Raw genomic sequence first — 25,798 nt, forward strand, 5'->3', positions numbered from 1 at the left:
TGCAGATGTCCAGAGGATTTATCTGATTATCCTTCATTAAATGTCCAGAAAGAATGTGTCTAATTTATTGTCCCAAGTTTTATTCCTAGAGTGGTCTCTGCTGCAGTAATGTAAAAAGAAAAAAAGTCATTGATCAGACTAAATGATGGGCAATTCAGCTTTTATTAGGAGTTGCTGATTAAAAATATAGAAGGCTGAATAAGCAAGTTGCTTCAATATAATCTGTATTTACGAAAACATACATTACACATTTTAAGCCGTTTTACATATTTACATGTACAAAGGTAATTTACACTAGATACAAGAGAGGAAATGACTTAAACAAGACCGGCTCATGCTTATGTGTGTGGTGCCAAAGCTAATGTTCCCTGAGAGCAAATGCAAAGCTGTTCTCTTTGAAAGTCTGGATACTTGTGTCCTTCCTCATGGCAGCACTGCCGACTGTCATAGCTTTGTTCGTGTGGCTCAACAGTTATGGTTGTCATTTGGACTGAGTCCAGAGCAGTTGGCTTGATAGATGGTGTTATCTTCATCCTTTGACCAAGTCATTTTTCTTCTTTAGCTGGGCAACACTGAAAAGATGACTCATGCTGGGCAATACCATTAAGAGCAGGGCTGTTCTCTATCTTCCGATCTTGCCATCAGCACACAAAATTAATTTTACCATCCTTCTATAACACAATAAATATGAAGGGGTGGGAGGGTGTACACCCAATATCAGTGCCAGTCCACGCCCTTAAAGCCACCTGTCTAATACTGTGTTATACCACATACTTAAACTGACTCTAAAGAGTAGTTTAAGTATGTGGTATGTGTCAAAGCAACACCTATATGAATGCCACAGACAGCTCAAGATGATTTTAAAGTTGTGGCTGGCTGCTGCATATACCTCTGTCTGAGATAGATTTTGTGTATTTGTGCTTGTAAAATATTTCAAACAATCAAAATCATTGAGTGAATGGAGCGTCTAATAATATTTGTGACATGAATGAATCATTGATTCATGATGGTGGCATTAACAGGAGACAAGAGGGTAGACAGACTACCTTCTGTTATGCACTTAACCCTTAAAAGAGGGGAGATTATATACAGATTACTTTGTTTTCAATATAATCCAGAAAGAAAAAAAGAAAATGGATTCTGCTATTTACACAAAGTGCCTTAAGCTTCAGACAAATAGCCCGTCTCTCTTTTGCAGCTCAACGTACACCACTTTGTATTCTGTTGCAAATATTGTCATAGTTTCACATGCCATCAGAGGCTGATTAAACACTCACAGGAGTTTCCACATTAACCCACACACTTTACATAAGCTGCCAATCACACCCTCCTTCCTTATTATCACTTTCACAATCAACAAGATGCTGGCAAAGCTTCAATCACATGGCCTGAGAAGCCTCATTAACAGAGCGCATGCCAGGCTGTTGTTAGTTTCACACAATTTAACCTGTTTTACCTCTTACAGTATTACTGTACTCTCATTTTAATTGCACATTATAAAGTGTATTCTTTGTAAATGAACAACAACAAAAAAAAAAAAAAAGCATTTACAAATTTCATACCAGCTATTGCTGTGTGGTAGGGTGCTAAAAAAGCAGTGACTTTGGCTGTGGGTGTGAAGTTTTATTAACCAGGCTAGGGAATTAATCAGTGTGACAGATCCCACTGTCAAAATGTCCCACCTGCACAGAGACAAATCAGTTATTAGGGAAATCCGTCTTCCACGTGTTTGTATTTAGTCTTTCCTTTGAAACTTAGACAGTGTGGCTGATATTTATTGATGATTGTGGCTCCATCTTTATCCCACTGTGAGGGCCTAGCAGCCGCAAGGCTCTCATAGATGTCCAGTTGTCCCCTGGAGACAGGTCAGTGGTATGGTTATTGAACTCATTCGTCTGAGTTCAGTGCTTAAAAAGGCAGGTCACTGGTGTGTTGAGGGTTCACTAATGGCCAGGGAAAAGCCCCATGTAGGTTAAGCAGTCCGCTCATCGTCCTGTCACACATTAGTCTCAAGGCCCTGCAGGCGGTCCATTCTCTGCATGTTGCGTTCAATAGTGGCCTGGCATGTAATTGGTTCAGCACACTCGCTTAGAAACCATCCCCTCTCTCCGTCACGCAGCCGCTCGCCTTCGTACCAGCCTAAGAAGAGAAACTGGCTTTAAATGAAAACAGAAGAATGTGTTGTGTGGTACTTCATGCTTTTACTGGCTCTTCTTTTTTGGTTCTGTCTGTTATTTAATGTGAAAAAGGTTTCCATGTGTTTGCACAGATGTGAAACCACATCTTCAAACAGGTATCAGATCCATTATGTGGAAAAAGTAAATGCAGACTTTGAAAGAGAGATGGAGAGTATGTAAAAGTAAATGATGAAAGGAAACCGTTGAAACAGGAAGGTGGAAAATGAGAGGAATATTAAAGAGTATGAGTGAGGATATATGAAGATATGAGGGAGGCAGAGAGAACTGACATACCATCTTCTACAGTCTGCCAGACAAGCACCACATCAGCCACCTGCAGAGACAACTCGTCTGGCTGCCTGGCGGTGTAAGTTCTGATCATCTCCACCTGCATGAGATCTGAAAGAGCACATCCGAATCATTTTAGAGAAGTCACACTGGCACTTTAAATATCTTTTGACAGGCTAACCAACTCAGCATGAGAAAACTGTTTCAACTCATAACCACAAGGTGGCGCAACAGGCTAAATAGAGAAGTCAGGACAGAGCGTCCATGTGAATTATGTGTTGTGGAAACTCACTGGTTCGGTCCTGAGTCTTCTTATTGTTGTCATTATTGTTCAAAGCACTGATCCACCGAGCACGCTCATTCCTGAAAGAAAACGTAATGGCACATGAGGAACTATTAAAGGACTTTATAGTGTTCCCAAAGTTTAATAACACCACAACTCTCAAAGTTTTGCTCTACTATGGGAGTTCCTTGCTGCTTTAATTTCAGTCGAAGATGCTTTATTGTTCAGATTTTGTATCATAGATACAAAGGGCGGTGAGAATCAACTTAAAGAAAATAAAATGAGGTGGAGTTGCACGCAAACAGCTTTACAGGCTAGTGTGAGCTGCACAGGAAGCTTAGTGTTCCCTCGCTATCCTCTGTCCCGTGTGATTGAGAGGGGACAGAGGTGTGTTTTGTAGTCAGAGGGAACTGAAGGGAACAAGCACAAAGGCTTGTTCTCAGAAAAGAACTGCCCTGCTTTGCTTTGCTTTTTTTCTTTCTTGTTTGAGTTTCACAGCGAGGAAAAGTGGGCAGAGTTGCACAGATCAGGTTCCATGAAAATCCACCTCTCATTTCACCTGTTCTAAAGGATTTGGAAAGGGAGAGAGGATGAGATAAAGAAGCCTACGGAAATGAACCTGCGGGGGTTTGCTGAGGCCCTCTGTGACTCAGCACTGCTGGCCCTGGATCTTGCAGATGAGAACAAAATGCACAATTGTATGGACCCTCTTCACAGGGGCCTCAAACGGGACGTGAAGAGACGAAGCCCATGAGTCAGACATCATTACTGCATTTCAATCTGTTCTGGTTCTTTTCAGGGGGGGAAATATCTTGGCCATGTCAACAACTAACTTGACAATGATATAGGTCAGTAGAGATTGGATAACAATTACTTTTAATAAAATCGTGAAATTAAGAGAACGGGGCGTACCCACACAGCAATATCAATACCTGTCACACGGTGTGACCTTTGGATTTGGTGGATACATTTCATAACGATCAACTGTTGAACCAATCACCTCTCTTTATCACCTGTCGGTGTGCTTGAAAGCAACCCTGCATTTTTGTCACTTGATGGCTTTTTTAAAAATAGGACAGAGTTTTGCCTTTGTTCATTTCTGTGCTAAAGATGCAGGTTCTTTACATTCATTCGAGCTGCTCTGTGGGGAAAGACAGCTGTTAGTTGTTGCTTCTGACAGCTGGAGGTGCATGCCAGATACAGATACATGTGTGCAAACAATCACAGCAAGTCACCTCGCACTAAAGCTGCCGAGATGCCTGTTTGAACCCACTTTCATTTATGGGTTCAAATATAACAAGCACAGGCTCTAGCAGATAACAGCTAAATATGACTGGCACTAAGTTTGAACTATGAGGAATGTGGCAATGTTTAATGTTTTGCATTACAATGTACAAAGCCTGCCTACTCCTGCTACTAACACTCGTTCTAACTTTAATCATTCCTCTCAAAGAACGGGAGAATGGCGAGCATCATAAATCCAGAGGACTTTGTTTCACTTCTGCTGCATTGTAAAATGTCTTTACATATTACAGATAAGAAGAAATGACTGCCTCTTTCTAGCCTTCCGTCCCCTGACAACTTCAGCAGCACGCTACTGCTTTTCATCTTTACATCTTCTTTCCTCCTGTCAGTTTGTTTACTCCGATCGCTCCTGTTCCCACCCTTAACTGACAGTATTTGGGTACAATTCCTACTTCTCAGACTGAAACGCGGCATATCTCAGCACGGAGCAACGCAGCCAGGGAATTTCCCAAACCAAGGGGAACAATCTGCAACTACTTTTTTTTCTTCATTATTATCACTTAAAATGAAAGTAGAAAGAGTAAGAAAACCAGAGTGCAACAGGAATACAGTCTCTGGTAGAGACCGTCACATAATCTCTGCTGCTTTGTGTCGTAGCTGCATATACAAGCAGAACTGTTTTGCTGCAGACCTCTGTAGCGTCTCTGTTCCACTAATAGAGAAGAGCTATTCACTGACGACGAGACACAGCATCAAGGTCATGGGAAAGACACGTTGACATGAGCACAGCAAACAAAAGGATACACAGGAAAGAAAAGAAAAGAAAAGGAAGAGGGCACAGACAGAGAAGAGGAGAATCATAAACACTGCCACAGACAGCAAAACAAGCCACACTGAGGTCCCTGTGCCATCTCAAATCCAGCTGTCTGTGCGAATTCCTGATGCATTACATCGCTGCTAAGGTTAGAGGTCATTGTGTTGTATGTAAGCTTCTTAGACCTTGCACAAAATACTCAAATTAAACTAAGGCATCAGCTTAAAAGGTCGGCAGGTAGAGAAAAAATGAACTGAAAGCAGAAATAACCACACTGACAATAACAGTCCATTTCCACAGTTTCATTTCAACAAAAACAGACCTGCCTCGAGTCAGAATGTGTGGAATTTCCCTTTGGAATATGGAGAATATAGAGAAGGGTTTTTTCTTTTTGTTTTTTTTAATGTTTGTATATTTGTGTTAACACTCATTAACAGATAAATCATGCACAGACCTGCATTTTGTCGTTAGCACTTTTGTGACAGTGACAGGAAAAGCAAATCAAGTCCCTGCCCCACCCTATCCAGTTAGCAGCTGCATGTCTAGGCTTTCACTTTGGAAAGATTAAAAAACATGATTGGGACCAACCTCATCCAATACGTGTAAAAGATGTATGCAAATTATTTGATTGTACTGCCTCTTTAAGAAACTGCCTTGTACCTTGCTAATTATTGTATAATATTTCATTATGTCAGTCATGTGAGTGAGAGCCACAAAAGAAAAATGTACACATCAACCTGTTTTAGTGTTTGTATTCAATCTGCTCAAACGATGGTGACTAATGTTGGAAGATGTCATTTTCATAGTGCTTGTTTTATTTTGATACTGTGGCATAATATTGTGTGTAATATTAGGACATTTAGTCAGCTATGATGGAGGGAACAAATGTTTAAACTGAACAAAAATGCTTTTTGGGGCTCTTCCTGTGCTGCTTTGTATCCAGTATGAAATGAATAGTGGATGCTTCATCTTTTCTTATTGCATTCACAGGCTGCACAAACTGGCATGCAGGCTACTCGATGAGAACCTAAAACTGTTTTTTGTCATGCAAATAATGTCAGAATTTTATTTAAATGGAACATTTTCACAATTTTACGTCATTTAACCGAGTATTATAGATAAACTAGTACTTTTAAAAAGTTTCTGCATTACTGTTCACCAAAATGAAGATCAAGTCACCCGGGTGAACAGAATTATCTAACAATATTTTATGGACTTGTGTTTAAAATGTTTATAAAAGTGGTTAAGTTTATATTCTGAGATCCTGTAGTCATGTTAATGTCCACTGTTACACCAGTTTCCGAGGCCCAGCATCTATTTATCTGTCTTATTTGCTTCATTTAGCTTGTAAACGGGCTGGCTAATGAAACAACACTGTGTGTCAGGCTTGGTTAAATCGCCAAATTGGGATGAATGAATGGAGGAAAAGGAATTTATCCACTGGTTTAAAAACAAAACAAAGCGAAGACATTGGCTGCTGTTGAAGTGATGAGACAGGACGGTGAGGAAGAATCGGGAAGAGTTAAGTTGCAGGCAGGGGGAGGGATAGTCGTGGGAAATAGCCCGCTTGGCAGTGGATTGCTGCTAGGCAACAACTTCAACAATGACTAGAAACCACTGTAACAATGGACAGTTGCCAGGGTGCCCCCCCCCTCTCTTCTTAGCTCATTCAGGACTACAGTGAGTGAAGCGCTGACCCTCCACATACATACCCACACATCTCATCATCTGAGCCAAGGGCCCCAAATACATCAAAAAGGGAGTCTAGGGGGTTTCCGCAACAAGCTATACTACATAGAGGAGGCACTCAGATTGGGTGGGGGATCACAATTATGCATGCCGGAGTAGTAGGTCAAGGCATCAGCAGGCGGTGCATCTAAGGAAGTCCACTGAATCTGCCTCCCGTGCAGTCACACATAGTACTATTACATAATAATACTACTGCAGATACTTTGCCAGGTTTTTGCACTTAGTAAAAGTGCAGAAACAAATCATTTAAAATGAAGGCTTTTGTTTTAATGACGTACTGTGTGAGGTGTCGTGTTTTGGAAACAGTCATTTTTATTACCCAATAATCTGTTGAATATTTTCTTGATTAATCACATCATGCTTAGTTTGCAAAACGATAAGCCAAGTTTACAAGTGCACATTTCTACTTTGCTAAATTAACTAAGAAATCCAGATAATATTATATAATGCAATATATCTAAGAAGAGTGTCAAATAGTAATATAAATAAATGTTTTGTCAGAGCCACTGGCGTTGCGATCATACACACAAAGGCGATTTTAGTTCACTAAAGCTAAACTAAAAACTAAAACTAGTTAACTAAAATCAAAATGAAAACTAGAAACAAATGAAGACCAACTGAAACAAGTCTTTGTGCTCATTTGGAGATTATTCTCAAAATAGCATTTCAAGTTTAAAGTCAAAATGTGGAGATTACAGTTGCTGCTGTACGTACAAAATTCCTTCTGTAGATGGAGTTGGTAAAATATGTCAACCAACTTTTCAAAAGATATATCCTCTTGACTGCATGAGGATATAAAAAAATAAAAATTAAAAACTCAGTATCGTTGCATCTGTCCACTGCCAGCCATTTTATATTGCACTTCCAAATTTGTTTTGTTTTTCCTGCTGACTTGATGCAGCTTTCTGCACCATATCTCCAACGTCCTTACACTTATCACCACACCGTGTTTATGTGCTAAAAGATAAATTATTTCCTCATTACTAAAACTGGTTTATGAAGCACTGATTTCAGTAACTAATCTAAACGAGGCATTTTGTAGAGAGTTTAAGCTTTGGCAGTTGTTTGACTCGAAACGACCACTTTAATCTCCATATTTCAACTTTATTCTGAAACTGATCGATGTGTTTTTCTTAATTTGGCACTATTAGACATTTGCCTCCCATACAATAATTAATAAAGGCTCAAACTATCACTAAGATAGTTTGAGAAACTAAGAGAAACTAAGCTAAAACTAAACATTTTGAAACAGTAAAAAATAAACTGAAACAAGCAAAGTTACTCTGGAAAAACTGAAATTAAAGTGAAAGCAAAAGGTCAAAAGGAAATAAAATAAAACCAGACCGGTCTCTCACATATGGATGCTTAAAGCACTTGTCATTTTAAAATTCGCAGGGTTAATGTTTTGCTGATAACAGTCATTATGAATTACTTTTAAGAACCTAAACCAATGTTTGGTGGGAAAACAGGCTCCTGGTAGACAAATTTTTGACTTGCAACTGCCACCCCCCAAACCTCTTAATGAGGACTTTAGAGAGAATTGTTATCGCTCTGCTTCTAAGATTACAGCCGGTACGTCAGTGACACCTTGTGTGCATGCCTCTGACGCAAGAGGTGTCGGCAGTTCGGCAGAATCTGCTACCCTGAGCTGAGAATGGTATTAGGGTGGGGTTGTAACTTTAGAAATAACCAAAAAACACTCATCCAGTGTGAAAACAGATTCATTTTCTGTAGATCATCTAACCCTGGAACTTTAAAACCTCGCACTTATTTGCCTGTACTGGCCAACTTCCATCAGGACTGAAAAATAACTATTAATCTTTTGAATGATTGACTTGATGGCTTGCTGTAAGGTATCCATGTTTAGTTATTGCTGACTAAATCCAGGTTTAAACATGTAGTATTTTTATCAATAAAATGTAATTGCACACCTGTAGTCACCAAAACAAGGCAATAGGGTTAGGGTTAGGGGTTAGGGTTAGTCGAAAGACATTTTTAAGGTTGCAATTTGCAGTGTAGACGTGCCATATACACAGCCTACACAGAGAAACCACAGCTTCTGTAAAGACAACAGACAGGGAGGTTCTCTAACTACACAGGAATGAGGGGGAACCGGCCCTGTACATATGAAAACACTCCTTACAGTATCAAACCACAGCAACAAGATGCGTGCGCGAACGCCTGTGCATTCATCGAAGTGCGCATGTGTGCATAAGCTGCAGCTCCCAGTACTCAAAAGAACAAATAAACCTTGCAGGAAGCCCAGTGCATAGCTGATCCCTTTTGTTTGTGTGGGTTATACAAGCAGCCTTTAAATATTTTTGTTGTACTAAGACACAGAATCCAAAGCTCCAGCTACACTGACTGTATTTGTGAGTAAATATTTAAGTGGCACATGCGACAAATTTCTGAACCAACCCCTTAGACTATAAATAAAGAGAGACGCTTCTATTTAGAATACATGATTGGGTTGGAATAAAGTCAACAAAACAATCATCTGATGCAGCCGGTCTGTTTCAGAGTACAACTCCAGACAGTACGACTGTATAATGGAACAGCAGACTTTATTTAACAGTGTGCCCATCTCTTCCTTAAGTAACAACATATCCCTGTGACTTGTAATGGTGCAAAAGGAGACTATAAAATAAGAACTACAAATAGAGGGGGAGGGTTCTTCTTTGCTTGAAGTTAAAAGGTGTATTGGAGCACATACAGAAAAGATAAGGGAGCAGAAATTTGATCCAAGCTCCCTCGCAGAGAAGAGTAGACATGCTGGTCTTAAAATTTTAAGAGATTGAGCCTTATTGTGTGGTTCAAAGTGAAATCACACGACTACTCTAGGTTCCCAAAATGATGATAGAATACACATGAGTGTTTTAATGAGAGTCAAAAATGACTCATAGTTCCTTATCGCCATGCCTCATAAATCTGTGACAAGTGAAATGCAAGTGAAACGAAAACAGCACATTTAAGAGGGACAAAGGTTACAAAAAAAGCACTTACAGCAACTCTGTTCCAACGATCATGGTCACCTTGTCACCAGAGCAGTTGCTAGGGAAACTCAGTCGAAAGAGGTGGTTGGCGCCAGCTTGCCGTGAGCTCAGCATGCTGGTGGTGCTTCTGATCGGTGACCGGTTGAAATCGCTGGGTTGACAAAAATCCACACTGATCTGATTCCTCAGAGCGTAGTCTATGACAGTGTAACTGTCCTCACTGACAAGATAGACAGAAAAATAGAATTTAATCATTTATGGTCATCATTACAGAGCCAACAAAGTGATCATTGCATGAAAATTCAGTGTACTTAGTCCACATCACTTACAAAGCAAGCCATACAATTCTATGAATCATGAAGTGGGAAAGACTGTACTATGGTATTTAATGAAGAAAATGTTCAATTATCCCTCAGATTTGGTTCCAATCAAAAGTCCAAATGTGCAACTGTCTATATATCCTATGACTGCACTCTGTTTTTGCTTGTTTAACTGCATGCCTACATTTCCCACGACTTTTTAAAAAAATCTAGTAGTAGCTGCAGTTGGTCAGAAACATCTGGAGCTGATTGTGAAACACTGCACCCCTGACATGGCACTGAACCTGAAGAGAAAGTGTGTGCGTGTGTGTGTGTGTGTGCGCGTGCGTGTGTGTGTGTGTGTGTGTGTGCGTGTGTGTGTGTGTGTGCGCGTGCGTGTGTGTGTATTCATAGTGTTAAGGAGCTGAAGTCCAGCTCATGTTTTATCAACCTGAGACTGAAACAGCAGCCAAGCCAAGAAGCTACAGCAGCTAGCTTGTGCATTACATAAACTCAAACAGATGCCAGCAGTGAGCACGTCTGACTTATACATGATGTAAAGTGAGTGCCAAAGCCAAGCAGCAGAGGCATGCTCCATGGATTTTCCACACAAAACTCTGAAACTCAGGGTTGTGACTTCTTTGAGAATCCAGTCATGGTTGGGAGGCTCACAAGGTTTAACCGACACCTACTCTCCAACTATCACCCACAAGTTAAAACCTTTTTCCCCACTCTTAAAGCTTTAAGAGACACTGCACTGCGTGTCTGTGTATAAGATGGATGTAAGACAAGCACAAATCTAACTGTGACTAGACACTTCTCACAACTTCTTAAAGGAGTTGTTTAAAGGAATAATAATAATAATAATAATAATAATAATAATATGATACCCACGGGAAATTTGCATTCCTGCAGAGTTAGAATGCAATTCGTGTCTATAGAATGGTGTTAGTTAGCTTAGCTTAACAAAAGACTGAAAATGAACTAATAAAAGTAAACTTTTCATGATTACAGGTTAGATTTTTCATACTTGTCAGATATTGAAAAATAAAATGTTCTCTGCTGAGCATTAGAGGTATAATTCGAGTGATTACAAAAGCAGGATAATCATCTACCATTATGTTGAGTTACCCTAAACAGTCCATTTATCGTTCCAGATTCAAAATGTGCATTTTACCAAAACCTATTTTTAACTATGTAATGTCAGTTTTAGCCTCTGTTATCTCCTATGCTCATTGAGGAATGGAGATTATATTTGAGGAAGTTAGACTGCCCTCAACAGTGACGGGCCTGCTGCCCTTCACGACTGAAGGAACATGAATTATGTGAATATTTCTGCTTTGCCTGCATTATTATATTATATTATATTATATATAATACTCTATCTTAAAAAAAATGCTTTTCCTGAGCTCTCTGACCTCGACATGCACATTAATTGTCATTTCAACACTTATCCAGGAATGGGGATATGAGCAAATGCAACAAATAGAAGCAGGAAAGTGTTACTGATAAGAGGAAAGTAGGAAAAGGAAGAGAACCCTAGAGGGACAGACAAAGAGTGACAGGATGGAGGCAACAGAGGTGTGTGTGTGTGTGTGTGTGTGTGTGTGTGTGTGTGTGTGTGTGTGTGTGTGTGTGTGTGTGTGTGTGTGTGTGTGTGTGTGTGTGTGTGTGTGTGTGTCAGCAAATTTTCCAGTTATTATAAGATATTTTGGACCCTTTATCGTAAAGCTATATTGTGACAGTTATTTCTCAAGAAGGTCCAGTGCTCTCCATTTAGAGCTATTCTGTGTACGTATATGAAGATTCCTGTATGTGTGTAATTTTTAAAGAAAAAAAAAATTGAGCATCAAAACAAGCTGATAAAGGCCCACCAAACGTTTGTTCCCAGTTGTCTGTAACTTGTAACGTGATCTGGGCATGCCTATGGGCAGAATGGATAACGGAAATAACAAACGTCTTTCAATTCCTACACAGATTTTTTTTTCTCCTATGTAAGGGTAAAGCCTTTGAATTCCACTCAGCTGACAAACAAGTTAAGTTGCATTTCATTTCATTTTTTTTTTTGGCTGAAAAATTAAATCGATGAATTTAATCACCTAAAACAACCTAAGATAATCTTCAAATGTGACCATTAATTGCAATTAGAGATACTAAAATAGTGTTTGGAATTTAAATCTCTTCAAACACACAAAAATGAAGCGTTAACAAGATAAAACATCAAACACACCATTAGCATCATTAGCTTTTTGGCTCCTGACTGACCTACAGGTGAAATGCCTGGAATGCCATTGACATCATGACACTGGGAATGCGATGGGTGGGGAAACTGCATGCTTGAGGTTTGAGTTTTTTTGCATGTGTGTCACATCATTGCCAAATGGCAGATGAATTGAGGTGGGGAATCGCCGTGATATGCTTTGTCAACATGTGGGAGAGAAACGTTAAATTCTTAAACAATTTTATAAAGAAAACCCAAGTTGTGGCTTTCCTTTTCCTGGACACCCACACCCACACCCACACACACACACACACACACACACACACACACCCCTTCTAGTAGCAGGAAAAATTCATTATCACAGCTGTAATAAAGAACAAACAGTTCAAGAAACAAGCAAAACTAATATAAACCTTTAGAGACATGTTGAGATAGAACTCCATGTAAATGGATACATGCCCACACACAAAGTAAGAGTATAATGCTGAAAGCTGAGCCTATGACCCAAAAAAAAAAAAAAAAAAGGAGAATAGGCTAGACACAGGCACATACAGCAAAAAACACAAACAAACCATAAGATCAAGAGGAAAAGAATGAGAGAAAAAAAAGCAAAAATAAAAAGAAAAGATAGAAATCTCAACATGAATTAATGTTTAGATGATGCCCAGCATTTACGCAGGAACATGGGGGGGGATGAGAACGAAGCCAGCTGGAGTGTTATGTAAGTGTTCCTGCGAGCCAGAGTCCAGCAGAGCAACACTTTACCAGTGCATGACACAAGGCCCAGCCTGACAAAGGGATGGTCCATAGTTTAAAGTCAATAAAACAAGAAGATTGTCTCGCCTCTTAATGGCTATATTGTCCTCTCCATTACAGATTTAGCAGTGGGTGATGTACAAAAACAACTAACTTTTTTCAGATATCATGTTTTATATGTGGAACTGTACAAATCTAAGATGATTATAAAAATAACAGTGAACATCGGTAAGCACACAGCATACTAAAAACTTACAAACAGCTTAGTTACTTTTGAATACATGGAGTCAAATGACAGGCAAACAGATTTAGCCTTTCTTTCTTCTGATAGCACAGGGTTATATATATACTCTTAAATGGCTCTAAGGTCATGCCTATGCTTTCTCTAGCCTACTGTGTAAGTAAGTGCTTTGGCTCTGACCTTTTCACCCCTTTCTTGTGGTTTTGACAGAATCCTAAAAATGTTAAACTGAGACAAGACTGAACTTGCAAAATATACCACTCATACTATAAGTCTTAATTTCAACAGAAAAGGCCATTCTGCCATTATACCTACGAGCGCTTGTGATCTAGGAGTGCCTGGATAGCCTTGTGTGCCCCTGGTGAGCTTTTGTTTGGATTACTGCAGATGGAGTGCAGCAGAGTAGCGTGCCACAGCTGGACTTCAGCGCTCTCCACAGTACAAACCAATATTATAACAGCTTCCCCCATCCAAACGTACGCACACACATAAATACACACTGTGATTCCGGAGCCCTCCCTTTTCCCGAATCCGTCTTCCAAACACAGGCTTGACACCACACACTGCTGGAGTCTGCCGTGGCAGATCAGATTCCCAGAAAAATATCATATGGAACGTTTCTTTTCTTTTTTACAGTTCTGAGGAATTCTTAGTCTGCGAGTGGCGGGATTATTACTTCCAGACACTAAGGAGATGGCCGGGAATTTTTGTTTTGGCAAAAACAGACAAGCAGGCGCACGCATGCACACACAAACACACAAATGAAAGTCATATCAAGGAAGTCCTCTTTATAGCTTTTCTTTTTCTTTTCTTTTCTCCATGGTATTGCCTAAAACTAGAGGAAATAGGGGAAGACTCACTGACGGGTCTGACAATAGAGCAGGTTTCACAGCTCCAGGTGATTCATGGCAACAAGACATGTCAAGAGCCAAAAAAACCTCTCATAGTGCCAAATAGCAACAGGTTCAGGTATCTGCACCTGATCTACCTAAAAACACACGTGATAATGTTGCCAGGGAGGAAGTGCAGTCTACATCTGCAGTGGCATCAAACTCCTTTAACGGTCTCTAAACCCTGCTACCAACACTTCTCGTGGTTTGCTTTCGGTTTGCACAGAAATATTGTTTTGCTTTGTTTTGTTTTTTTAAACAGGCTCATTTCCCAGGACGAGTTCAAACATGACGACAGAGAAGACAAATCTACACACCCTGCACTCAGGATCTCGGTCACATACAGTGCTCACACGCAGTAAAAACCTGAAGACTTACGGTTAAACTTTCACACTCAACATGCCACGACATGTGAATTATGAGCAGAGCCAGCAGACCAAGCTCAAACTCACACCAAGTAAATCAGATGCAGACCCTCCCATGCATGGCCTGGCAGTTCTCTACAACTTCGACGAAACTCACCTTTTCTTCCTGGTGACAATGAGGACGTCATTGAAGAGGAAGAAATAGACCTGCTGCCGTGATGTTCGCTTGTAAAAGATGTTGTTGTCCACAAATGCAGTCAGTTCCCCTCTTTTTACCATCCACCTGGAGGATGAGACCAGGGGGAAAGGCTAGAGGAGCATAAGAAAGAAAATATGGTGAACAGGGGAAGATGGTGAAACTAATTAATCAAAGAAATTTTAAAATGTCTGTAATGTTGGGGCTGAACAGCTGGAGAATGAAAAACGGTTCACTAGGCATCCGTGCGCTCCAAATGTGCCAACAGCAATTTCCCACATGGCTTACGCACACTTAAACCTACCAAACCCCGTGTTTACTGTCGATACTCATGACAATACAGGGGTGAGTTCTTCTTTTTGACAGATACATGTACATACATGTTAGCATGCACCACTTGCTAAATATGATCAGCAGATGTGGCCTATTAGCATTAAAACTGACTGTGATACACTTAGCATACAACTCTATACAAAAACATGGTGGGTTAACACTACCACCTCACAGTGAGAGGTACATGAGTCAAACCCAGGCAGAGCTGTTCTGTGTGGAATTTGTATGTTTTTCACAAGCCTGCACGAATTTTCTCTAGAAACTCCACTTTGTCACGCCATCAAAACACGTTATGTTAATGAAGCCTAACTGGGACAAGCACACTGTTACAGTTAAGGGTGACAGACTAGCTCTTTCCTCATGTTATTTCCCTGCAGTCTCCCATAACAGGAAAGCCTCAGTGAGATGTGTTATCATTGACCAGTTAGTCTTGTGGTTAGTCAGCCAGGTTTTCTTGAATGTGGTGGAGAACATAGGAGCAGATAATGTCATGGGAGTCTTTCCAGAGGGTTGCCGTTCCCTAACTGCCTTTGAACTCTAGTGATATCGGTGCATACACATCCATCACCAGTATCTGTTTAACCCTAGAACTGCCAGGGAGGGTCATTTTGACCCCATGCTGCAACAATAGCAGTAGGAATTTCTTGAAGAAAGTAAGTTGTAAATTTTTCTCAAATTTTTCCACAGTGTGCATCCCTTTACCTCCTCACACCTGAAACCCATTTGACTCAGCTGGTCTGCTGCAGATTTCACCGTTCGCTTCCTTGGATTAGTTCTCCACACTCTGCACTCTGCTCCGTTCAGCTAAAGTTGCCGTAATGCTTTTCACAGCCAGCAACTCATCCAGTTGTCCACGGGTCCGTCCTCCACTCTGCCACGGCTCAATAACCATCCCCGACCCATTCAGCTCTGCGATAATTACTTGCCTTTTATCTAACTACAGTTCCCTTTATATTCCTCTAGCAACCTTATCTAGCTAGCTCTAGCAGCCTTCATACCAAAGTGTATGAATGCAATGTCTGTTGCTAGGCAACCAAGCCCGAAGCAATAAAAAAAAAAAAAATGTATCTTTCAGCAGTTGAAGGTATAATTTTTCTAAACTTTTATTTTCTCTTTTATCCAACTGACTTCAGAATTCACTATGTGATGAACAAACCTGTTGTACACGTACAATGGCAATAAAGGGCTATTCTATTATTGTCATTTGTTAATCAAAAATATTTTTGCTTGCCAAAAAACTGAAAAAACCCACATACCTTAATCTTGAACTCCAGTTGAGAGTTGATGGTGTACATCATTTCTGTTCTCTCCATCGTCCGAGCTCCTTCATTGCATTTTCTAACCACCTGTTAATGCACACACACATAAAATGTGTAGAAACCTCAACATGCAGGCACTCTGCTTGTCATTTCATATCCACATATCAAAGAGTACAAGAAAGCTAGATTAGCTTTTTTTGCATAGTAATTAATCATTTCCTGTTGTGGCTGACAGTGTAAAACTAGAGTAACAGTTCCTGTTCTGTTGTATCAAACTAATTGTCTAAATAATAACCGTAAGTCAATAATAATTTTGTTAAATAATTTAACAAAGGTGCAAGCCATTAACATTAAACTTCTGTTTAACAGTGCCCTCACCTTGCTAACTGCTTGTAAAGCCTTCTTACAAGCTTCATATTGCGGTGAGTCTTTGGCTGTCTTCTGACAAATTGTCTGTAAAACATGAATTCACACAGGTTGTATAATTAAAAACACACATTAAAGTCGTTAGTTCACAACATCCCACAACAGCTCACTGGACTCATGCATGTCACTCTCAGCAGCCTGATCACATACTGAAGCTGTGGGAAGAAATGAATGGAAACCAAACTTTCTCAGGATCCAAATCCTCCAAATGTACAAGCATGAACCCAAGAGGTCCCTAAGGAGACAATGACGGAAGGAAGAGAAGAGGGGGATAAAAGCAGAACAAGCGAAAGGAAGAAAGGGAAGCAAAGCAAAAATGGAATAATGCTCTGCCAAAGTAAGCATGAAAGTGAAGAAGAAGAAAAACATTACAAATCAGTTAAGATTATTAAAGAATTATGTAAGGTCAAAGAAAGATCTTTAACACTAGAACAAGCCATGTGTTGACTTAACAAGGGCAACACAGATAAACAAACTGTTGTGCAAGAGGCAGTCTTGTAATTCCTAAGCTAGCCCTGCTGTATGTTTTCAGTGCACTTACATCCATGAGCAAGGGAAGGCGAGTGATCCTCTGCATGGGCAGGATAAGGAAGGAGATCATGGGGAGGTTCCTGCAGTCAGGGTGGCCCTCTATCCTGGTCAGCACCTCCTTAAATGTTGGATTCTTGGAGCTGTATGGGAATAAGGAGGCAGATGCAGCATTGGGTGAAAAAAGTGAACTTGGTCGAGGCAAAAGTGGAACAGCCATGTTGGATCAAATCCACGAATGATAAGATAAGAGCGTATGTGTGTGTGATTGCTCGGTCACTCACACCAGCCTCTGCAGGGTCCTCTGTTGGTAGACCTCATTGGAACAGTATGTAATATATGGATCAAAGCTAGACTGGGAATGCTTGCAAACGATGTCAGTGATGTCATCGATCACTATATTCTGTTCATGTTTTTTCTCCAGTTCCTTGAAAAACCTAGACACCAAAGTGGAAGTGAAAGAATAAAGGTTAGTGTGACTCACTAACTTGAGTCATTCCCTACTGAGGAATAATATCGAATAGTAAAATGACAAAGTCTGGTAGACAAGGAGAGCTGCCAACAACTTACTTCTAAAGTCACCATAAGATGACAAAAGAGGAACTCTCCACCACTTAAAATAGACATAGCAAGCCATTAGCCATAACACAGAGGCTTTTCCTCTTCCTGAGCAGCAGCAGATGGCCATTTCAAAAGGCATGCCACATGTCCAACTAAGGTGATAAACAGGAAACTTGCACAGACACAGGATGTGGACCTTGACCAAGCTGGACCAGGTTCCTGCTCATCTGCAGAAGCACCTCTAGAGCCTTTAACCAGACCCCCCATACCTACTCCACATACACACACACAGTGACTATCTATGGAAAAAAAAAAAATTTTGTGGCTATGTAGCCTTGTGTCCATGCCTGACCCAGTACGCTTAACCTTTTGATGAAGGCATGTGCACACGAGATAACAAAAAAGAAAGAAACACATGCTAATTCACATCCTAAACGATGTATTTGGGACATTTACAGGTCAAAGCTGTTCATTCTGAGGCAAAACATCTCCTGATGGATGTCCTCAGGAGGATCGAGGTCACGGTAAATGAGTCAAATCAACAGTGTAAAATAATTAAATTATTCAAACTTAGACCTCTAATCGAGGATCATGAGGATCAAGTCAAATATAATCAGTAACACATCTGCATATAAAATACACAACAGCCTTCCTACTTGCTATCACACACAGACTACACAGAAGGCTGAAAATAGATTGCTATTCAGGTATGTTTTAAGATAATAACCTCAAAGCTGTTCTTAGTAAAGCATCTGGTTTAACCAGTGCTACAGGGCTCTGTGTATCTTAAGATCTGCCTTCCCAAGTATCAAGGGTAGTTTCTCATTACTGTGTCAAGAAATTCAAACATATTTACAGTATGATGTAAAAATATTGAGGAGGACGTATGAAGTGATTTACTTAAAAGTATTGTACATCTTGTGCTAATTGTGGTCTTAACCAAAGTGAAATCACATGTTTCTAAAACAGGTGAAGGAAGAAACAGGACTGCACTAAAAGTGAACAGTGATTTGAGAGAATGTTACCATCATATAGAAACACTGATGTGATAATATTAACAGGCTGAATTGCAGCTGAACGTTCAACCTTTGTCATATTGATATCATGGAAAGCGTCTAAGAAATGATGTCATATCTAAAAGTGGCCTCGGAGATAAACTCGAGGAAGAGCAACTGGTGGCCAGAAACTGCTCTGCCAATCATTCGTAGAAACAATGGAGTCCGATCCACCAGAGTAATTGCTGAGCCATCACAGTTTTCATCAGTCTCAGCTTTCATGGCCTCTCATGCATGATTGTTTCCATCACTTTATACGATTTTTGGAAGGTCATGCTACGTGGCCAGGAATGTTATTAAACAGTGAACTATAAAGTCATGATGGACAGGTAACCTCAGCGGATCCATAGCAGCAATTTTTCATAGACGCATAAAAAAAACCCAGACATGCTGCCTGTTTCAGTGCTTTCAATCAGTGAGGAATGTTCACTTTAACAATGCAACCATAATTATGAGGAAGACTTCTTTGTTCCTTGTCGTTTCACTCAATTTGCCCCTTGCTTCTTCTCCATGCCTGCTTTTCGTCAATCAGCATACGACTTCACTTACACTCGCATCCAGAAAAGAGCTCAGCGCAGCGTAAACACAAATCCTTTGACAATGAAAACAACCCTTACTGAAGGGAGGAGAGTAGCTGAAAGTCTGTATTAGCATACACTGGATAGTTAAGCATGCCAAATTATCCAGCTAATTAAGCAAAACCAAGGTGATGAAAGACACCTGAAGCCTAAAAAGTAAACAACCAACCAATTCCCCTAAACCAGTGATGCCAAACTCTTTTTAAATCGTGGGCCACATGCAGCCTACTTTGATCTTAAGGGGGCCGGACCAGTGAAACTCCCCTTTGTATAAATGTAAAAACATTTAACAACACATTGGAAATCTTTCAGGAAAAGCAAGTGCAATTGCATGAATAAGTCTCAGTTTTTTTTAACATGATAAAGAAATGCTGCTGTACTAAATGAAAGAAATCTGTCAGCAAGAATAAATAAATCTGTAAAATTACAGAGAAACTTCTGATAGCTCACCTGTAATCACAAAACTGAAGGTTTTTGTGAATTCATAAAAAAAATGTACTTTTGTTTATTATTTATTTATTTTACTGTGGACCAATAATAATTCAGTTCAATTCAATTTTATTTATACAGCGCCAAATCACAACAACAGTCGCCTCAAGACGCTTTATATTGTAAGGTAGATCGTACAATAATAGATTCAGAGAAAACCCAACACTCATATGACGCCCTATGAGCAAGCAAGTAGTAGTAGAAAAATATACATATTCTATAGTAGATAGAAGTGAAAAAACTGGAACTTTTATGGTATTTAATTGTTTATCTATTAATAAATTACTTTAGTGTAGTACAAAATTACTATGGGGGGGGGTATTTATTAGTAGGCCAAGCTGTAAAACAACTTAAAGTCTAAAATCTATGTCCTCCTTCACTTTTCCAAAGCCATTCAGTGGGCCAGACAGAAGTCTTTCCCAGGCCAATTCTGGCCCTTTGTGTCTTATGTTTGATACTCCTGCTCTAAACCAACAAATTCTTTAAACCAACAGCATGAGTACCAAATATGAAGACGAATAAAGGTGCTCATCTGATAACAAATGTACTTACAAAACAGCAACACTCACTTTTTGCTAGCCTCACAGACATCAGTGATATTGGAGAACAGGTGATGGTGTTCAGTCTTGGTCATGGTCTCCCTGAGCTCTGGAGAATCCTTGAACATGCGGATCAGGATCTCGAGACTGTGGAGATAGGAGTGCTCCGACGAGATCACCTCAAAAATGGCCTAAGGAGGAGCAAGAGACACATCAACCGAGAGGAAACATAAAAGTCAGATATATGGGATTCAGTCATCCTACTAGGTCCTGGTAACGATGACCCTGGGTTTCAATCACATGAGGTATGCGTTTAAATTAATTACACATCTAAGTACTTAAAGTATGAATCGGAAAAAATAACTTAAAATGAGCTAGAAAGAACGACTCGTACCTCTTGTCTTTTGCGTTCTTCTTGACTTATCTGCTCACACAGGCCACTTTTCTTAACCTAAACAGAACAATAAGTTAGAAACATTTCTTGCATCATTTTTGATAGACACTTGTTTAACTACATGCAATCACAGCACAGGTGTAGGCTGTGGCTTCTTTTTTCCCCATATCTAAGGGGCACAAAGAAAGGCAGTCTTTGCAAGAAACACTACAGGAGTATAGAAATTTGTTGGATCCAAACACTAAGATTAAACAGGAACCACTTCTGCTCATTTTGAAAGTGGAATATAGCTGAGAGGAAACTGCATTGGTATGTGGCTGGAGAGCTTTGGTCGAAAGATGTTTGAATGAGAATGAAACAAAGCAACGTTTTGAAAGGGACTGAGTGCGGAGTGCTATTGAATTAATCAGCCTGTGGCTTTGTCAAACTGAATATGAGGCTGAGTAATAAACACCTTCTTTCGTTACACCAGATTTAATCAATATGACCTGGGGCTCAACCACATTATACTTTACCGATACATGTAAGTAATGAGAAATCCTGAAGATAGTTTCCCTTACTTGCACTAGCTCCTCAACCCATTTTTGTGCAAAGCAATAAGGAAGAGATACTCCTGCAGGAGTATCTGCCCCGCAGCTCTCTCCAAACACTGAGAACAAATAAACCTGAAGCAGGTCAAACACACACTATTTGATTTCTTTCACACATACAGCCATCAGTGTTACTAGATATTGCTCCTACTTTCCTGGCAGCCCATTTTTGAATTGCTCTTTTCCTTTTTTCACTTGATCAGGTTGCCTTCAGGTAATTTAGAAACAATTGCGCAAGTTAGCTCCAAAACAGCCGCACCTTCTGAAAGCGTGAATGGTAATTCTTAGAACCATGATAATTCTGGGATGTGACATTTCATCAAAAACATGAGACACTGATAGTAGAAGGGTGGACCTCAGATTCAGGATTAAGCAAGAGTCACAAGATGACAACTTGTACATTCGGTTCTCGGCTCCACTGGAAAAAAAAAAAAAATTCCCGTCACACCAGGACAGTGACCAATCACACGAGTATTCCTGAATCTGTAGGGTGAAGAAAATTCTTCAGAACTAGATCACAGGCTGAAGGCTCTAATGCATTCACAAAGACGAACAGCTGTAAAGCAGCTGTGATAGAAAGAACGCTTACTTTGCCAGAATCCTGGGCAGTCTGTGCCCAGTTCACTTTAGTGTCTGGCTGACATAAATATAAACAAAACAAAAAGTCTCTCTACAATGTTTTCAGCCTTCAGTCCAATCTCCTACTTATTAGAGACCATGTGCAGACAGTACAATCCTCAATTCCTCAATCTGGGTTATGGCCTGCTTTTGCTCCCACACGTTCCATCTTCTACCAGTAAACAAACAGATGGGGCTGCATTAGTAGAAAGCTAAATTAGCCAATTCCCCTTCCCTTATATTCCTCTGCTCCTCAATTCCAATCCCTAACTACATTATGTAATGCAAAGCCACCACAACTCTCCCTGGAGGCAACATTTTAGGCATATTTGCAGTCTGACGAGCGTACAGAGTTTGCCAACACATTGGCATTAATCCCAGCAGTGCTTCCAAGACTTCCTGTGGGCCTGGCTGACTGTCTGACTCCCAGCCTGCACAAGCCCTTGACAAACTGCTCCTGTACTCCCTGATAAACAAAGTGAGGGGCAAAGGAAAGCAGAAAACAGTGGGAGGATGGGTACAGATGGTGGCCAAACTGGATATGACAGCATTCTTTGGAGCACTAGCATTCCAAAACTACACAACCACACTCCAAGATGCAGAAAGGGTTTAAAATATAAGAGGAAGAACAGAGACTACTATTGTGTCTGTGTGTGTTATGTCTTACCACACTAAGCTGGCTCCAGGAGGTACGTATGGGCCTGTACTGCACTACAATGTTGTTATCGGGTTTGGGTTCCCTGGAATCGGGATCCTCATCTGAGTCATTATGTAATGCATTCTCCTTGTAGTTCTGGTAAAGCTCTTCCTCTGCAAAATCACAGGTTGTTTTTTTTTTTTTATTCTGATCTTTTATAGCAAAAATATAACACAGAAACGCAAACAGAATTTCTCACCCTCGCTGTCAAAAGTCAGCTGACTGGTCAAAACCTTCTTCTTATCTGGACTCTGAAACAGAAAAAAAAACAGCATAATGAGCTTAATGAACTCTGAAAAACCAAGTAGGGACACATGCAAACCATTAAAAGAAACAAACTTGTTTCACCTGTTCACTACCTGTCCGTACCCTTTTGCAAGTTGCCTCCTCCAGTGACCCCTGTCTAATTACAGAGCCTCAGTGTGTTTAAGTGTATGTGTCACGTTGCGTCATGTCTTCCAGCAACCACATTAATCGTTTCTTTGTAAGGCCTTGTTCTAACCTCTGCGGCTGTTGCCACCAAGCTTGTTCCACTGTACTTTTACTGGTTGTGTTGTAATTTTCCAATTTGAGCTTTACCCCCCCCCTTCCCCCAGATAACAAAAGTCCACCATGAAGCAATCTTTGTGCACAATTAAATATAAAACCATCAGAGGGATTGTTGCCGAGTTGAGAAATCTTAATGTGCTGCAGAACAGGGGGGGGGGGAAGTAATGCCAAAAGTTCACACAGTATTCATTGACAACTATCATTTGCTAAAGGCTTGCTTTTCTAAAATTGATCACTTATGGCACTTCTCTACAGCTTGTTCTCTGAAGTCACCTGAATATACTAAAATACACAATAATTCATTCTATTAATTATATTATATATAAACTTCATGTTTTTTCAACTGTTTTCTGAAAAAAACAACACGGTTAAAATTAATTTCTAGATATTAAGACATTGATTCGAATATTTAAATTTCTCCTACTCCCCTATAAGTGAATGACAAATGTGCGATTTCTTAACACGTACAATTTGAACCCACTCTCTTCTTTGAAACTGATTTACTCACCTTGTTTTTCCCATTGCTTTTAGTCTTTTCCGTTCCAAGGCTAGGCTTTGAATTCTTGGTGCTGACATCTTTGGGTGTCATGGGGCTGTCAGGCTTGTTGGTTGCAACACTTGGCAGACTGATAGAGCCAGGACTTGTTGGGCTAACTAGTGAATCTAATTTATCCCTGCCTAGCCCTCTGATGACGGGCTGGGACAGCCGATGGCCTTTGGGATCTGCTGTTGATACTTCTGAGTCTACTCCACTCACAACTGCTCTCCTGTACGATGTACTCCTCAAGCCTCTTCTAAGAGCCCCTGGACTCTCACTTTCACCATCTTCCCCCTCATTGTGGCCTCCTGTAGAAAAGTAGCTTCCAGTTTCCACCATGCTCAGGGCTTTCAAGGAACGTTTGGAATGATCCAATCCCAGCAGCCCTGCCGATCCTTGAGCTTGTGTCCCAGGGGAAGGTGCCTTGCTTTGCCGAATATCGGATGCTAAGCCCTTGGGAATAAGCTGCTGGGTGCCCATCTTGAGAGCAGCCGCGCTATGGGTGCTTAGGACAATGCCGTTATAGGGACAGATGGATGGGGAGAGTGACGGTGAGGGTGATGTGGAGGACATGGAAGAAGATGAAGAGGTATGCCTGGTGTCCTGTGGGGATATAGGTGAGGATGACTGGGACTGACTGAGCAGTGCCTGCCCTCTGTCTTCTGGCGATGGAGATCGAGGGGTTGGGGGGTCTGAGGAGGTTAAGGAGTTGAGGGAGGGGATGCTGGAGGTGGAGCTGTAGGAGGGGGTGAGCGTGCGATGGGTTGGAGGAGATGAGCTGCATGTGGATGAAAGGGAGGACAGTTCAGGTTGATTGTAGTTGTTGTTAGGAGTGTCTGGTGAAAAGACAGGTGAGGAACCATTAAGAGGAGTATTTTCTGTTGAAGGTGAATTCTTCTGAAATGCGATCTGGCCCTTCTGAGAACTCTGACTTAAAGGAGAGGACATGCATGTCTGTGAATCCCAGAGATGCTTTTCAGGCCATATCATCTCCCCATTACTCGCTTTCACCCTATCAGAGTTCCTATTATATACCCTATTGTCCAGTGAAGCAGATTTGCTATCCTCAGACCTAAATTTGGACAACAAGCGTCCATTGGAGAAGTGGCTGATGCTGATGCTTCGAACCACTCTGTTTTTCTTTGAGGGTTTATGTAAAACATGCTTTAACACCGCTGTGTTATTGTCAACACACTGGGGTGTGACCACAAGTCTCTCAGCAGGCTGGCTCAAGGTAAAGGAACATTTGTTGTCCTCCTCGGTGAAGTTTGTCTTCATGACCCCATTTATGTGGCAACTGTGGGGCCGCAGTTTAGGATTGCTTGAGTCCTGGGGCCTTTTACTGTTATCAGTGCGGCGTTTCCACAAAGGCATGATATTATTGTTGGACAAATCTACATCATTGCCATAATCCATGGTTGAAATGAGAGTGTCTCTTTTTCCCTATTCGTGTCCAACCTCACAAGCTCACGGAGTCGGGAGGAAAAAAAACCCTGAAAACAAACAAGAGAGAGATACCAATCAATATCAAAGAACTCAGTGTGGTGTCCAAATTCCCAGAGTTTAATCATTAACAGGGATTTAGTGCTGATACTGGCAGCTAAACTTAAAGAACACACATAAGCAAGCCAGTGAGGAGAGAAACAGCCCTTTTGTAAATGTTCACTGAGGTGAAATGCCCCAATTACAGGACAATGTTGCAATTAGACTACTATAAAAGGGCAACAATGTTAAGCAGCAGCAGTGCCTTTACAGACCACATTTGTTTTTAATCTTCTCAGAATCTGAATTCACAATTTTCTTTTTTTAACTCTGTTTTTCTGTCTGCAAAAATGCGTATAGCTATAAAGAGGCGTGTAACTGAGAGCTTTTCAGCGAGATTTTAAAAGATTTTTTCCACAGGTTAATTAGTGTCTCCAACTTACCTTTAATCAGTCGATCCAATGCAGAATCCGTTCATCCTCCCTGCCCTCTCGAGTGGCAGCCCTCTTTAGCGAAACGGATAAAATTAACGTGTTTTCAGCGCAAAATCAACAAAAGGTTTGTGAAACCGGAGTTACGAAAGTTACTAACCGACTCGCGTGCGGGGCACTGAACGCGTCTGAAGCGCTTCTGTGCGCGCTGGGG

General features: G+C 40.7%; 1 protein-coding gene across 1 annotated transcript; it reads right to left on the minus strand.

The window, feature by feature from the left end:
- Positions 1-143: 143 nt before the first annotated feature.
- On the minus strand, positions 144-25,798 carry LOC120720055 (rho guanine nucleotide exchange factor 26-like). The gene is made up of 15 exons (XM_040009662.1): positions 25,597-25,798; positions 23,642-25,163; positions 22,784-22,835; positions 22,555-22,697; positions 20,680-20,736; positions 20,316-20,476; positions 17,348-17,500; positions 17,077-17,206; positions 16,488-16,562; positions 16,107-16,196; positions 14,479-14,630; positions 9,560-9,769; positions 2,758-2,828; positions 2,472-2,576; positions 144-2,139 (listed from the first exon to the last, which is right to left on the minus strand). Exons 2-15 carry the CDS (start codon positions 25,085-25,087, stop codon positions 1,997-1,999), a joined length of 2,988 nt encoding a protein of 995 aa, XP_039865596.1. The 5' UTR covers positions 25,088-25,163; positions 25,597-25,798; the 3' UTR covers positions 144-1,996.

Source organism: Simochromis diagramma, unplaced genomic scaffold, assembly GCF_900408965.1.
Source record: "Simochromis diagramma unplaced genomic scaffold, fSimDia1.1 OVJJ01000344.1, whole genome shotgun sequence".
Taxonomy (NCBI): domain Eukaryota; kingdom Metazoa; phylum Chordata; class Actinopteri; order Cichliformes; family Cichlidae; genus Simochromis; species Simochromis diagramma.